This window comes from Palaemon carinicauda, chromosome 33 (genome assembly GCF_036898095.1).
Source record: "Palaemon carinicauda isolate YSFRI2023 chromosome 33, ASM3689809v2, whole genome shotgun sequence".
In the NCBI taxonomy this organism is placed as follows: Eukaryota; Metazoa; Arthropoda; class Malacostraca; order Decapoda; family Palaemonidae; genus Palaemon; species Palaemon carinicauda.
The window spans coordinates 48,472,332-48,489,035 of NC_090757.1; the positions used below are offsets into that span (position 1 = coordinate 48,472,332).

The window sequence follows — 16,704 nt, forward strand, 5'->3', positions numbered from 1 at the left end:
CAAGAACGCTTCACTGCAATGCACTGGTCTATGTTTCTGTGAAGGCGAATGCCAGTAGATTGGGACAGAAAACTTGCTAACCAACATTATGATCTGTAGACATTCATAATTCTGGTGACCAGATTTGAAAAGTTCGGAATCATAATTAACATAGTGTGGCAAAATCTACGTTATTGTATTACATGTATGTACTGCAGGATTACACAAGTACTGTGCCTAGAGACTGGGCTTTTGGTCGACTATATAACTACAATCTGACCATACTGTAAACTTCCCGTACTCTGTGTATTATTTTGACTAGCAATTTTGCCAGCAATTTGAAATAAAAAAGCAACTTGAGCAATTAAAGTGTGTTCCTGAAATCAGGTACTGGTTATTAGAGGTATTATGTCATTGAGTATTGAAATCTTCATCAAATGTCCACTTTTTCCACAAAATGGCGGCCAGTTTGGGGGCCATTTTTGAGAAGATTCATCTAAATATCTGTTAAACATTTATTGATGTTAATTCTGATGTAAAAAAAGGGAATTTTGGCCCATCTAGCACCAAACTAACGACACATAATGAAGTCTATGTAATGACGCTAATGTTAAATGGCGGCCATTTTGAACAATGGCCGCCATATCTTCCTAAGGGCTAATCTTGAATGCCTCCATATCCAAAAATGTTTAGAATATATTAATCTACATGTGTGCCAATTTTGGTGCTTTTAGACCAATTTGAACAATTGGTCTGCTATGCCGCTGTACTAATTGGAGAAGGCGCTATCAGGCAGCCGAACCTTTAATGTAGGGATAACGGTGGGGAAGAAGAAGAGTATGTTACCGTCAAATATATATATATATATATATATATATATATATATATATATATATACATATATATATACATATATATATATATATATATATATATATATATATATATATTAGAAAATCACATAAGACCCTTCTAAAAACATTTCACAATCCTATAATTTAAATGAAAAACTGCAACATTTTCCAACGATGTGTATTATAAAGACACTAATTCCATCACAAAAAAAGGGCCTCTAGTTTTTTCTTTCATACAAATCCCCTTAATCCAAATAAGATCAACTGAAAATCTAAAAAAAAAAAAAAAAAAAAAGTATTAGATTATCTATTAAATAAAACAAGAAAAGCAGTCATTTGCATTTCCCCCATTCTAATCCTCGTTCGCTCAAACATGAACTTTTTAGTCCTGTTGACTTTGCAGATCAGAAAGTGATTTTTGCCGTTTCTCGTGTTGGAATGAAAGCTCTGTTGCGAGCTGACCTTTCGTCCAATGCTCATTGCAATGTAAAAACATTTTAATGTCAAATGTAAAAGGGTAAAAATTAATGCATTTATTACTCTGTTTCTCTCGTATATTCATAATCGTTGTTCCATATGAAATATGAAGAAAAATAATTTGTAATAATAAATCTTTACATTTAACCTGGAGGGAGAAGAAGGATCTTCTAACAATATATTACAAAATAGGTTTAAGAAATCTTTTAACATGAGAGAGAGAGAGAGAGAGAGAGAGAGAGAGAGAGAGAGAGAGAGAGAGAGAGAGAGAGAGAGAGAGAGAGAGAGAGAATAATAGGATAAGAACAGCTTGAAGACGCCGCAATGTAGAGGAAAATGGACTGCGAGTTGCAGTCTTTCTACTTGTCATCGTTCTATTTGTCTTTTTTCTATTTGTCCTCTTTCTATTTGTCTTCTTTCTGTTTGTCTTTTCTATTTGCCTTCTTTCTATTTGTCTTCTATTTTTCATCTTTCTATTTGTCTTCTTTCTGTTTGTCTTTTCTATTTGCCTTCTTTCTATTTGTCTTCTATTTTTCATCTTTCTATTTGTCATCTTTCTCTTTCTATTTGTCTTCTATTTGTCATCTTTCTATTTGTCTTCTATTCATCATCTTTCTATTTGTCCTCTTTCTATTTGTCTTCTTTTTATTTTACTTCTTTCTATTTGCCCTTAGCAGACCATCTGTCTATCCCTTAAGTTAGCGACAAAAAAGTAACAATATCTGTACAAGAACAATACTTAGAAAGCTTTGTGAAGGGCGAAGTAAATTCTAAAATCCTTTAGAAGGATGTCTAGAATATTTGCAAGTACACCAACTATACTTGAAGAGTGCATGTCACATGACATCCCTTAAATCCTTTGGACGCCCGAACACACAACCATGTAGGACGTTAGGATTTCTTTTGATTATTACAATATTTTCACAACAGCCATACTAGGTTGATTTGCTATTAACGATTACAGAAGTCTTGCTCCTTAACCAATTGGCACTGCCCAGCGTCGTAACGAAAGCTAGTTAACCATCAGATATGAATAAAGACATGATTGATTGATTGATTGATTGGATTGATTTAAGGTTTTCAGGCATCCTAACATCTAGTATAAAGACATGACTGAGGCCTTTGTCCTGCAGATTTTCACATCCATGTGTGCTACGTATTGATAACTACCTTAATTAGACAGTACTTTCATGGCATAAATCATGAATGTGTTATAGCATCATATTTAATACACGAGCTAATAAGTCAAAAACATCCCACGGTCTAAAAGTAATGAACAGATATTATAGAGAAAAAAATAACAATAATAATCCATTAAATTATTTCAATCCAGCATTAATCAGCCGCAGGTAATCACTAAAACATATCAAATTGTCCTGAAAAAAAAAATTAATTATCAAAACGCTCCAAACTGAACAAAAATTATAAATATTGTATTTTACCTATCAATTCCGACATCGAATTTTGTTATCCAGTTTTTCATAAAAAAAAATGGGTGGGAGGGGGGGGGGGGCGTTTTATCACTATGAACTTTCCGGGCACGAATGACCCGCCCCTAAACGTCCCGTCAAAAATGATTGAATACATTAATTACATTTTAGCGAAAAAAAAAAAAAGACTATAATTATATATCCCATTGCGTCACTTGATATTTTTATGGATATTAATTATTAGAGCGTGCTTCAACAAGCTCCCCCTTACTGTGCGTTAAATGGACTAAATCAAGATCCTTTGTCATGTAGCCATCAACAATGATGGTGCGAGTTTATTAGCTATTATTTGCATTAATACAAAGGCCGATGGAATTGGAAACCCAGTGCCCCTGTGTAGCCCTAGTTAGAGAGAGAGAGAGAGAGAGAGAGAGAGAGAGAGAGAGAGAGAGAGAGAGAGAGAGAGAGAGAGAGAGTTAAACACAATAAATGAAATAGTTGCCTTCTGGTGCTTAATTTTCTTATTATCCTGGTGCTGAGTCTTCATTATTACCTCTGCCAACGAAGCTGGAAGGAAGTTATGTTTTCGCCCCCTGTGTGTTTATTTGTTTGAGAATAACTTCCTCGTCACAATTTTACTCATAGAGTGGTGAAACTTTCAGTGATTAATCATTAAGTTAAAGGGATTCAATTTTGAAAGTCCTAGGTCAAAGGTCAAGGTCAATGTCGAGCAAAAGGTCGACCAAATCAACCCCAACCTTAACCCCTAGTTCGCGCACGGTTGTCATACCGACTTCAAACACGCTAACGGTCTAAACCGATTCTGGGAAAAGCAAGCTAGTTTCCAGAAATAAGCTGCCGTGGCGGAAGTCTGCACTCTCAAAGTGCTTTTCAAGTTGATTATTGAATTAAACGTTATCTGGATCCATACAAGAGCTAAAGGAAATGAACAATTCAGCATATGTATAGATCTACAAGTAGAGGTTCAATAAAATTTGCAGGTAGCACAACGCATTTAATTTCATGGATGATAAATGATATTTAAAGAAAATCAATCTTGAACTCACTCACCAAATTAAATTGATTCCCTACTACACAAACCACAAGAAATGTGAAATATGAAACAATGTGTAAAGTAACATATTTGGTTTGTTACTCACACAGACCTTTTTATACATGTCAAAGAAATGTCGGTTAAATTAAACGTAAAAAACAAAACCTGATGAACGATATCGAATTGAATTTAGTCATTTGGTTAGGTTAAGTTAGTCTACAGTAGTATTATTGCCTCAAACCAACCAGACCACAGTCTAATACATTAAAAAAGTGGAAAAAGCCGTTCCAATCAGATTCTTGCCTAACCAGAGCCACGTACAAATTCGAAAAAGCTTAGACCTATAAATACCCCAAGAGAATATTGAAGCGACTAAAATCCTATAATGCATGCAGCGCACTAAACGATCTTGAACTAGAATTGAATTTTCAATACCTATGAGAGAGAGAGAGAGAGAGAGAGAGAGAGAGAGAGAGAGAGAGAGAGATCCGAACTGGCCTTTAACAACTGATTGCACCAAGACTGAGACTACTTTGGATGCAAGGTCCTTTGTAGGCCTAACCACAAAATTAGCTAAAGATCATAAATTGTTACCTGCTACATCTGCTCGCTTCAGGTAATTGGAAACCCCCAAAAATGTAAAGGAAGATGAGGCGGAAGAACAAAAAAAAAAAAAAAAAAAGTAAATTTACATATGTGAAGTGTGTGCTGTAATCCCAGCCTACCGTACACTAATCAAACCATGCTTAACATACACACATACATACATACACACACACACATTATATATATATATATATATATATATATATATATATATATATATATATATATATATATATATATATATATACGTTATATATACACACACACACACACACACACACACATATATATATATATATATATATATATATATATATATATATATATATATATATATATATATATGTGTGTGTGTGTGTGTGTGTGCCATCCAATTAGTTTACTCTCAATAATATATAGATTCAAACTATAATAAAATCAGAAAAAGGCTAGGTTAAGTAAGATTTGGCAATCAAATCGCCTGAAATTGCAAATAAAAATCAGGCTTTATATCAGTTAAGTAAAGTCGGTGTTATAGTATGGATATGAGTCATGGAATGACAATGAAACAATATTCAACAAATTTTGTAGATTTCTGAACATAGCCCTTAGAAGAATTTTGTGAGTAGAATGGCTGGACAGAATTAGAAATGAAACTATAAGAGAGATTACTCGAGTGCCATGCGTGGTTGAAATCATGGCGAGCGGTAGATGGAGATAGTTTGGGCATGCTCTTTGCACTCCCCAAGAGATTTTAGTTCACATAACGAGGTTTGATTTTGGAGGGTCCTTCTCCTAGATGAGTTGCAGGGATGAATGTGGAAAAGTCCTAGACGAGGTTAGTTACGTTTTAATCCTTCATATTGTAACTCGTCCGTAGTCCTCTAAGACTATGGAGGTTATAGGGGTTCCGAGGTATCGGGGGTAAGCCTACAATAAGGCATAGCAATTAAATATTCATCTTGCTTTCTACGTATCCAAACATGGCGTCTATATTTAGCATTGAATCTTACCCATACCCTTCAAATGTTAATATTTTTAACCCTACTTTGAATATAACACTATGTTTTCCCCCCACACAATTATCACGGTTTGCTATCTTCATCCATCGTGAGTGTTGAAGGTAAGAATGTCAAAAATAAATAAATAAATCAATCAAAGCAAAAGACGGTGTTTTACCAATCATTTCTTACTTGTGAGAATACCAATCTTATTCGCCCACCATACCTTACAGATGAATAAAAGAATGATTTTCAATATAAACTATTTATAATTCGATGAGGTAGGTCTAGGTTAGGATAGTTATTCTCAAACACGTAATCATACATAATAATAGACACAAATATATGAATACACATATAGCCAAATAAATAAACACATAATAGAAATATGACAATTGTGGAACCGACATCAAAAACAACAAACAAATGCAGCCGTTTAAAGTGCACTGCAGGGCAAAGGCCTCAGGCATGATTCTCTATTCATGTCTGGGGTTTGTTCAGGCTGCCAGTTTCTATCACCACGCTGGCCAGTGCGAATTCGTGATGATGGAAGAATTTTGTCCGATCCCTGACAGCAAACCAACCTATTAGGAGCGTCCCTAAGTAGTAGCCTAGGCTATAGCTTTATACACAAATCCTTTCTACACGTTAAGGTATCCTCACAAAGAAAGGAACTGACATATTCTTATTTAAATGAAAACTTAGTAGTATGAATCAAGATGAATAAAATTATAGGTCTACTACCTCAAAACAGAATATATTTAAACAAACTCTACCTTTTTATCAGATAGATATAAATGTTATGAAATTTGAGAACAATGTCATAAAATCTTAAATAACCGAATAGAATTGGAAATATAAATATTCCATACAAACTGTTTATAGCTCATTTCAGGACATTTGACAAGGCCGGCCTAACAACAGCATGGCCTCACCTCTTCATACTGCCCGCTGTAAAATTCACACTATTTACCTAAAAATGATGGGAATCAACGTAGTACCAGCATTCAAAAAGCTGCTTGCATCATGCTGTCATATATAAATTCCACTTTGAATTGTAACGAAAGCGAATAACGACACTAATTACACTAAACAAAACAAGGAAATCTTTTTCTGGACAATGTTTTGAAGTTGAACAGACACTACGGCGTCGCCGGAGTACTGATTAAGGCAAACTTGTCGTACTAACCAGTACTGCGCTCTGTACATATATTAAAAATCAATAAACTTATATTTTTAGATAGAATGTGTGTCAAATTAACATGCGAAAAAACGCAATGCTTATTTTAAGTATCAAAAATCCAAGTGAGTGGGTAAAATAAAACCTACATCTGGCAGTGTGTAACTTTACACTGTCCCACTGTCCAGTCTTTCGCATGTCAGGTTTTATTCATCTATTTTCTTTTATCTTGATTTTATTAAACATCATTATCCAAGGTTAGTAAAATTCAAGCGAAGCTTGATGCATATTATTCACGGAAAAGGTGGGAGAAAGAAAAAAATAACAGCAAATAACCAAAGGCAAAAGAAAAAAAACAAAATCCCGAGCAAACGTCCAAGTCTTGAGTCTGGGAGGTTACTCGGACGTTGAAGTGTTTAACAATAAACAGCGGACGTCCCCAAATACGAGGAAATACAAAAAAGAAACGGCAGCCAAAGCTGATCAAAATTTACACATGTGTATCACGGTAAACACCATAACCGGGGGAGAGGGAGAAGGCGGGGTGGGGGGTGTATTTATCCTGGGGAGAGGGATAGCAGGAAAAGGGGATGAAGTAGGAGAGTGGTTACGAGGCGTGTTTATATATATATATATATATATATATATATATATATATATATATATATATATATATATATATATATATATATATATATATATCTGGATCATCTCATGCTCAAATGCAAAAAAGCATAAAATAATAAAATATTGAATGGATCCTCTCTCTCTCTCTCTCTCTCTCTCTCTCTCTCTCTCTCTCTCTCTCTCTCTCTCTCCACACACACACACACACACACACACACACACACACACACATATATATATATATATATATATATATATATATATATATATATATATATATATATATATATATATATATATCATAGGTGGCATTGGGGTTCCACTGCTGAAGAGAAATATGAAAATAAAGAAATGAAGGAGAAGGAGGTAGGAAAGAGAAAAAAAAAGAGAAAGGACTAGGAAGAGGGAGGGGGTATGAAGAAGGGAGTTGAAGGGGGGGGGGGTATATTCTACGTTTCCAGGTTAAATCCATTCCTCCACTTGATTGCCATCGCCGGAGGGCTTATGTCAACAAGGGCCGGATTCCCTTTTCAGCTATCTGGCCCCCTTACAAAAATAAAGTATTTCGTAGACTTGCTTTTTCAAGGCGGAACCTTCAATTAAGCTTCCAGGTAGGCATGAGAAAACCGAGAGAGAGAGAGAGAGAGAGAGAGAGAGAGAGAGAGAGAGAGAGAGAGAGAGAGAGAGAGAGAGAGGGGGGGGTTGGTGATAAGAGAGAGGGGGAGGCTGAGAAGTAAAAGACCGAGTGAATGAGTTCTTTTGTGTATTTCTTATTCTTGTCTTCCTTTTCGTTCTGGTTGCGTGACTTCGTAATGATTACTTCATCATCATCTCTTCTACGCCCATTGACGCAAAGGGTCTCGGTTAGATTTCGCCAATCGTCGCTATCTTGAGCTTTCAATTCAATGCTTCTCCATTCATCAACTCCTACTTCGCGTTTCATAGTCCTCATCCATGTAGGCCTGGATCTTCCAACTCTTGTAGTGTCATGCATCCCAGACCATCCAAGACTGGAAGATGCAAAATACACCGGAAGATGCATAAGCAATTCTCTGGTGGATATACGAGGTGCCTCACACTGAGGGACCTGGGGGAACCCAAACAAAAAATAAGGCAATAAGGCATGTACTCATCTATTTTACACAAGATATTAATTTAATCTTTGTATTCTTAACAGTAGAATATATCTTAATTTTTCTATAGCAACCTTTAGTTCCGGGAGAAAATTCCTAGGATGAACCAGCCATAAAATAATGGGGTGAACCAACATCCATAAAAAAAGGGAAATAAATGTGGTGAACCAGCCATAATAAATGGGGTTAACAGCCTTAAAAATGGGGGCGAATCAGTCATAAAACAGGAGAAAAACGGGATGAATCAGCCAAGAAATAAAAAAAAAAAAAATGGAGTGAATCAGCCATAAAAATAGGGTGACCCAGCCATAAGTAGAAAAAATTTGTGAACCAGTGTTAAAAAGAAAAATGCGGTGAACCAGACATAAAACTGAAAAAAATGGGGTGAACCAGCCATAATAAGAAAAATGGGGTGAACCAGAAATAAAAAGAAAAATGGGGTGACCCATCCTTAAGAAGAAAAATGGGATGAACCAGCAATAAAAAGAAAAAATGGGGTGAACCAGCCATAAGTAGAAAAATGGGGTGAACCAGCAATTAAAAGAAAAATGGTGTAAACCAGCCATGAGAAGAAAAATGGGATGAACCAGCCTCAAAAATAAAAATGGGGTGAACCAGCAATAAAAAGAAAAATGGGATGAACCAGCCATAAAAAGAAAAATTGAGTGAACCAGCCTTAAAAAGAAAAATGATGCGAACCAGCCTTAAATTGGGCGAAGAAGCCGTAAAAAGAAAAATTGGGTGAACCAGCAATAAAAGAAAAAAAAGGTGAACCAGTCATAAAAAGAAAAATGGAGTGAACCAGCCTAAAAAAGAAAAATAGGGTGAACCAGTAATAAAAAGAAAAAAATTGGGTGAACCAGCCATAAAAAGAAAAATGGGATGAACCAGCAATAAAAAGAAAAAAAAATTGGGTGAACCAGCCATAAAAAGAAAAATGTGGTGAAACCGCCATAAAGGAAAAATGGAGCAAACCAGCCATAATAGAAAAGAAAAGGGGGTGAACTAGCCATAACAAGAAAAAATGTGGGTGAACCAGCCATAAAAGGAAAAATGGGGTGAACCAGTCATAAAAAGAAAAAATGGGGGTGAACTAACCGTAGAAAGAAAAAATGTGGTGAACCAGCCATAAAAATGAAAATGGGGTGAACCTGCAATAAACAAAAATGGGGAGAATCAGCCTTTGAAAATGGAGTGAACAAGCCATAAAAATGGGGTGGACCACCATAAAGAAAAAAATGGGGTGAACCAGCCATAAAGAGAAAAATGGGGGTGATTCAGCCATAAATAGAAAAAATGGGGTGAACCATACATAAAAGGAAAATGGAGTTACCTTGCCATAAAAAAATGGCGCGAACCAGCCATAAAAATAGGGTGAACAGCCATAAAAAATGGGGTGAAAAAGCCATAAAAAACGGGGTGAACCAGCCATAAATCGAAAAATAGAAATGAACAGGCCATAAACAGAAAATTGGGGTGATCACGCCATAAAAATGGGGTGAACCAGCCTTTAAAGGGGGATGACGAGCCACAAAAAGAAAAAAATGGGGGTGAACAAACGATTAATAAAACATATTTTTAGATTTTGAAGTTGACAGAATATCAAACGAGGATATAAAAACAGCAATCGAAGTCCCAGAATGGACGGAATTCCTCATAAACTACGAAGGCAGGTGTTAGGGAATATTTCCAGAAGGTGACTTGCAATGCAAAAGGTCCTGTGGTGAATATTCTAAGGTCTTTATGAGCTGTATTCCATTGAAAGAAAAACAATAACGTGTCCTGACTGATGACAGTTGTGGCTTGACCACTATTATTATTATTATTAATATTATTATTATTATTATTAAGTTAAAAGTAATGGCTGCATCGGCAGAGTTTATTTTCTTATCCAATTTTTCTATTTTCCGGATAATTCTCTTCTCTAGAGCACTGCAATCAGCCAGCAGACTTGAAAAATTCATCAGTCGGGTGAATGACAAAATCGGGAAGACTTTTCAAGTATATTCTCACAAAATACAAGTAAAACTTTTGGTACAAAATAGTAAAAACTACGATGCGTTTCGAGGATAAGTCCTTCCTCTTCATCAGGTAGAGAGTGAGGTGGTTGCTACTACTACTACTACTACTATAGATTGCCCAGCCTTACTGCTGGACACGGGCTTTATGCGTTGGCAGCCCGTCAGAGTATGAATGATCATGTACAGGGGTTGAGCCTTTATCTCTTTAAGCACAGGGTTTAGTTATTTCTTTTTATTGCCCTAAGTGGGCAATAATGTCACAGCAGTAACAGTCTCACATGTCTGGATTTGCAGCCGCCCAGGCTCACTGAGCAAAGCTGCAGATGCGACTGCTCAGCCCCTTGAGCATAGTCGCCAGGTTGGCAAAGATTGAGCTTGCAACTGCTCAGCCCCTTGAGCGTGGTTGCCAGTGTGGTCGCTCAGCACCAAGAGCATGACCGTTTTGGACCCAGAAAACAGGACCACTTGGAGCCGAAAGGAAAGGTTTTAGTAGTAGGTAAAAGCGTTGATAGCAGTAAGTCCCAGTAAGTAGAAGAGACTGGGAGAGGAGGGAGGAATTGGAGTAGTAGAAAAAAGTGGCAGTTCGAAGCATAGATGCTTATCCCTGCCCAAGGGGGGGTGAAATTAGGGGACTGAGGAGGGATTGTATTACAGAGGAGGGAGTCTGAGCAAGGGAACAGACTTTGACCACTAGTTGCAGTACTAGTGGGATCAAGGTATCAATTGGCAGAGCCTCTGCCTGGGAGAGGATGGAGGATATTGCTGGGGGATGTGGAGGGGTTTGAACACTGCAAAGAGGAGGTTCTTCAACTGGGCTAGCAGTAGTGCTAGGTTCTGGAACTGGCGCCGGCTTCTGAGGAGGTCCTTGTCGTGGTTTCCTCTGCGGCTTTGGTTCTTCTGTAGGAGGAGGTCCTTCCAAGTGGTTGGAGTCTGGCTGCGGGTTTAGTCTTCGTAGGAACTCTGGACACCTCTTGTTCCAGGCATGGTGTGGCTTGGAGCAGTTTGGACATTTCGCCTGGGTTTCCCTTCCGTCATTGTGGGCATCTATGCAGGTCTGTGTGGGATGGGAGCCACTGCAGACGCCACAGATAGCTCGGCTCTTGCAGTGTGTTTTGTGGTGACCAAAACGTTGGCAGTTGAAGCAGCGAAGTGGTTCCTTTTCCAGGGCTTTGATGGGGAAAGTTCCCCACGGTCCCAGGTCCAGGTCAGGTGGGATGGAACCAATGAAGGTGACGGTGATTTCCTTTGTGGGTGCCTTTCCTCTGCCCAACTTCCTCCTGGCTTGGGCAACGTTTTGGCACTCTTCTATGAGGGAAACTGGTAGTCTTGAAGGGTAGTTGTAGACCACCGCTTTTCTCTGCTTCTTGGTGGGGTCCAAGAAGGTTAGGGTGGCTTCTTTGTGGAGTAGACTGGCGGTGGCTTGATCCTTCGGAGTGATGATAATATCACCCTGTAAGTTGGGTCTTGCAGTGAAGTTCAGATTCGGTTTGGCGGCTGTCATGGCGGCCACTGCCGCGTAAGTGGGAGTTCCTGTGGTAGCTGGCAGCTTGAACTTGGGGAGCTGAGTTTGAGCAAGTTGAACTGGGTCTGGAAGGTTCTCGGTGGCTTCCTGGAGGAGCTGTGACAGACAGACTGAGCAGTTGCAGTCGTCCTCATGCTGGCCTACTGGGCTGGGTGACTGGCTGTCTGTAGAGACTTCCATGTCCATGGCTGAGACTTCTTCGATTGGTTCCGGAGTTGGTACCCTTGGGATGGTATTGGGTAACGCTGTGTAGACTGGAGCTGCTTCGGTGACATCTACTGGCTCTGGGCTAGCAGGTACTTCTGTTGAGGAGGTGGTGACAGACCTAGCTTTGTTGTAGCTCTCAAACAAGTGCTTGCCTGTCACTAACAGGAGTTGGGGAAATGAGAAACTTTTGATTCTATCCCCGCAATCCTGGCATTCGCATTTCTCTGGGTGGCCCTTGCACCAAGGGCTCGAGAAATCATCAACTGGTTCGTCCTCTGGTGACGGGGGGTCTGGTTCCGGCTGTGGGGTGACTTCTACTACGTCTTCCCTGTTACTTGAAGGCAGGGTATGACTGAAGTCTTCATTTGATGGTGTGGGACTCAAAGGCTCAGGGGTTGGTGCACGTGGGGCGGCAGCTGGTGTGGCAATGCTGGCAGATGGTGTTGCAGGAGTAGCTGCCAAAGGTTCCTGGTATTCCCTTCTGTGGATCTCGATTATACACTTGGTGCAGTCACAGTCTTGTCCGATTTGAGGAGCAGCCATACAGCCTCCATGCATGGCTGTGTCTTTGGCCTTCCTTCTCAGTGGGTACCTTCTCTGGAAGACATTTGGGTAGGGTTCCTTGAAATAACTGGGAATTTCCATGTATGCTGGGCGGTGGTTCTTCTGTGTGAATTTAGGAATACAGTGAAGTGTCAACCTGTGACACTCCGGGCACTCACACCTCTTGGCATGGTAGGGCATTGATGGATCCCTGGGCTTGAACTGTGTGTAGTCCATAAGCTGCTGCCTGTAGTTGGAGTACTTCTTGCAGTCCTTGCAGTTGCAACGACGGCCATTGGATCTGTTGCATGGGTCTATCCATCCTGGGAACAGGGTCCTCCTGAAGGTAAAAAGATGATAAAAGGGGTACATGGTAGCTTGTCAATTTGCTATAGTTTTTAGCCAAAAAAGGCTAGAAATATAGCTGATTCTTTTCTTATATTTTAGGCCAAAAGGCCAGGAATATAGCTGTGTCTTTTCTTATCTGGATGGCGCCGCCATCAGTGTGTTGATGGTCCAAAAGACGTAAGTAGTGGTTCACCCATCCAGGTGTTGACCAGACTTAATTCTGCTTAGCTGGGGAGATCCTCTCGGCACGGGAGCTGGGCCGAGACTGAGGTGGTTGCTTCTTCTTCTTCTTCTTCTTAGATTGCCTAGTCCTTTTGACTAGGCACGGGCTCTTGCTTACGCAGCCCGTCTGTGGTATGGGGATAAATTGTCAACACAGGTATTGGGTTAAACCCTTGATTAGTATTAACAGATTATGATTTATATGTGACACTGTGCCAGCCCAGCAGCATCATCATCATGTCAGGATCTGCAGCCGCCCAGCTCATTGGGCATAGCTGCAAGTGCGACCGCTCAGCACCTTGAGCATAGTCGCAAGGGTTGACAAAAGTGGACTTGCAATTGCTCAGCACCTTGAGCGTGATTGCAGTGTGGTCGCTCAGCACCAAGAGCATGACCATGCGGACCAAGAAACAGGACCACTTGGAGCCGAAATGAAAGGTTTCAGTAGTAGGTAAAAGTGTTGATAGCAGTGAGTCCCAGCAAGTAGGAGAGACTGGGAGAGGAGGGAAAAGTTCAAGTAGGAGGGGAAAGCGGCAGTTCTAAGCATAGGTGCTTATCCCTGCTCAAGGGAGGGTGTGACTAGGGGACTAAGGAGTGATTGTATTACTGAGGAGGGAGTCTGAACAAGGGAGCAGACTTTAACTACTAGTTGTAGTATAAGGGGAATCAAGGTATCAATTGGCAGGGCCTCTGTCTGGGAGAGGATGGAGGATATTACTGGGGCATGGGGAGGAGGTTGATCAGATCCAGCAGGAGGTTCTTCAACTGGGCTAGTGGTGACGTTGGGTTCCTGGTTGACTGCTGGTGTGGAAGTTTGCGCCGGCCTACGAGGAGGTCTTCGTCGTGGTTTCCTCTGCGGCTTTGGTTCTTCTGTAGTAGGTGGTCCACTCACAGGGTTGGAGTCTTGCTGTGGTTGCAGCCTTCGCAGGAACTCCGGGCATCTCTTGTTCCAGGCATGGTGATTCTTGGAACAGTTGGGACACTTTGCCTGGGTTTCCACTCCGTTGTTGTGGGCGTCTATGCAGGTCTGTGTGGGGTGGGATCCGCTACAGACCCCGCAGACAGTCCGGCTCTGACAGTGAGTTTTGTGGTGGCCAAAACGTTGGCAGTTGAAGCAGCGAAGTGGTTCTTTTTCCAGGGCTTTGATGGGGAAGGTTCCCCACGGTCCTAGGTCCAGGTTTGGTGGGATGGGTCCAATGAAGGTGACGTCGACTTCTTTGGTGGGTGCCTTTCCTCTGCCCAACCTCCTCTTGGCCTGGGCAACGTTTTGGCACTCCTCTAAAAGGGAGACTGGTAGGCTAGGCGGGTAGTTAAACACCACTGCTTTCTTCTGCTTCTTGGAGGGATCCAAGAAGGTTAAGGTGGCTTCCTTGTAGAGTAGGGTGGCGGTGGCTTGATCCTTTGGGGTGATAATAATATCCCCCTGTAAGTTGGGTCTTGCAGTGAAGTTCAGGGCTGGTCTGGCGGCCGCCATGGCGGTCACTGCAGCGTAAGTCGGAGTGTCTGTGGTTGCTGGCAGCTTGAACTTTGGGAGCTGGACCAGTGCTGGGTGCACTGGAGCTGGAGGGTTCTCGGTGGCTTCCTGAAGGAGGTGTGACAGGCATCTTGTGCAGTTACAGTTGTCCTCATGCAGGGCTGCTGAGTTGGACGTCTGACTGCCTGTAGAGACTTCCATGTTTGGAGGAACGGGTGGCTCCTCCAATGGTTCAGGGTCCAATGGAGGAATGTCGGTCCGTGGTGCTGGGGTGGAGGTCTGTGGGACACCCACTGTTGTAGATTTCATTGGTGTCTCCTGGCTTGGAGAAGCTGGGAGGGTCTTAAGCCATTGGTAAATGGCGTCCCCGATGGCAGTGGCACATGTCCCACAGACACACCCCTCGGGGTGCCCCTGTGTACGCCATTGCTGGGGATCTGGTACTTTCAATGGTGTCCGGACGTCTGGTTCTGGCGGTGAGATGACTTCCGGTACTTCCTCTGGTGTCTGGACTTCTGTTTCCGGCGGTGGGGTAGCTTCTGCTACGTAGTTGTCAGGGGTTGGCACTCGTGGGGCGGCATCAGCTGTGGCAGGTGGGGTTGCAGTAGCAGCTGGTGTAGTCTCCTGGTATTCCCTGTTGTAGATCTCCATCAAGCACTTTGGGCAGTCACAGTCTGGGTTTCTGGGATTTAAATGGCAGACAGTTTCCATAGCTAAATGTGTCACCTTTCTTCTCAGAGGGTATCTTCTTTGGAAGAGGTCTGGGTAGGATGCCTCTCCATAAAAGGGTAACTCCATGTAGGCTGGGCGATGATTCCTCTGTTTGAAAATTGGGATGCAGTGAAGTGTCATCCTGTGACACTCCGAACAAGTGCATCTCTTTTCATGGTAGATGAAACGTGGTTCCCTGGGCTGGAACTGTACATGGTCTATGAGCAGCTGTCTGTAGGAGGTATATGTCTTGCATTCCTTGCATCTGCAGCGTGGTCCAAGTCTGGAGCAGGGGTGGGTCCATCCTGGGAACAGGGTCCTCCTGAAGGTAAAAAGATTATAGGAACTGAGCATGATAGCTTGTCAACTCGCTATATTAATGGCCAAAAAAGGCCAAGAATATAGCAGATTCTTTTCTTATACTGTAGGCCAAGGGGCCAGGAATATAGGAGATTCTTTTCCTATAAGGATGGCGGCGCCATCAGAGTTTTGGTGGTCCAAAATACGTAAGTAGTGGTTCACCCATCCAGGTGTTGACCAGGCTTAAATCTGCTTAGCTGGGGAGATCCTCTCGGCACGGGAGCTGGGCCGAGACTGAGGTGGTTGCTGCAGTCGGGTGGTATTTATACCCAGGATCAGGATTACAAGTGAAAGGGCTGGAATTTTCATTGGTTTTCATTGGTTGATCGGAGATGATATGGTATGGCGCCTGATGTACGATGATCTCGGCCGGGAATACCAGTCTGTGACGTCATCGGGGGACCTGAGTTTTGATTGGCTGAGGCGCGCTCTGAGCCAGCCAGGCTGCTCTCCCGCTCAGAAATTACTTTTAACTTAACCTGCCTAAAAGAGGGTCTCCTACCACGATATTATTATTATTATTATTATTACCTTCGCCAACTTCGTTTGCGGCGAAGGTTATGTTTTGATAGACATGTGTTTGTGATTCGCATAACTCAAAATCTATTTGGACGAGTTTCATGAAATTTGGTGGGACGATTGCCCATGATCCAAGGACAATTTGATTAGATTTTGGGAGTGATTGGGTCAAAGTCAGGCCAAAGTCATGACAAGGTAAAAAACGAAACACAAAACTCAAAAATATTGACCGAATCTCATGAGATTTAGTGGGAAGATTGGCCATGATCCAAGGGCATCAATTTGATTAGATTTGGGGAGCGATTGGATCAAAAGGTCAAGGTCAATGTCTCCAAAATGTAAAAAATGTCATTTTGCTATATCGTGGTCACTTTTTTATCCGATTTGCAGGAAACATACAGCCCTAGTTGGAAAAACAGGAAGCTATAAGACCAAGGGCTCCAGCATGGAAAATAGC

At 41.3% G+C, this 16,704-nt stretch overlaps 1 protein-coding gene across 1 annotated transcript; it reads right to left on the minus strand.

Moving 5' to 3' along the window:
• Nucleotides 1-13,736: 13,736 nt before the first annotated feature.
• LOC137626164 (proteoglycan 4-like) lies at nucleotides 13,737-15,455 on the minus strand. Its single transcript, XM_068357242.1, has one exon. It carries the CDS (start codon nucleotides 15,453-15,455, stop codon nucleotides 13,737-13,739), a length of 1,719 nt encoding a protein of 572 aa, XP_068213343.1.
• Nucleotides 15,456-16,704: the final 1,249 nt, after the last annotated feature.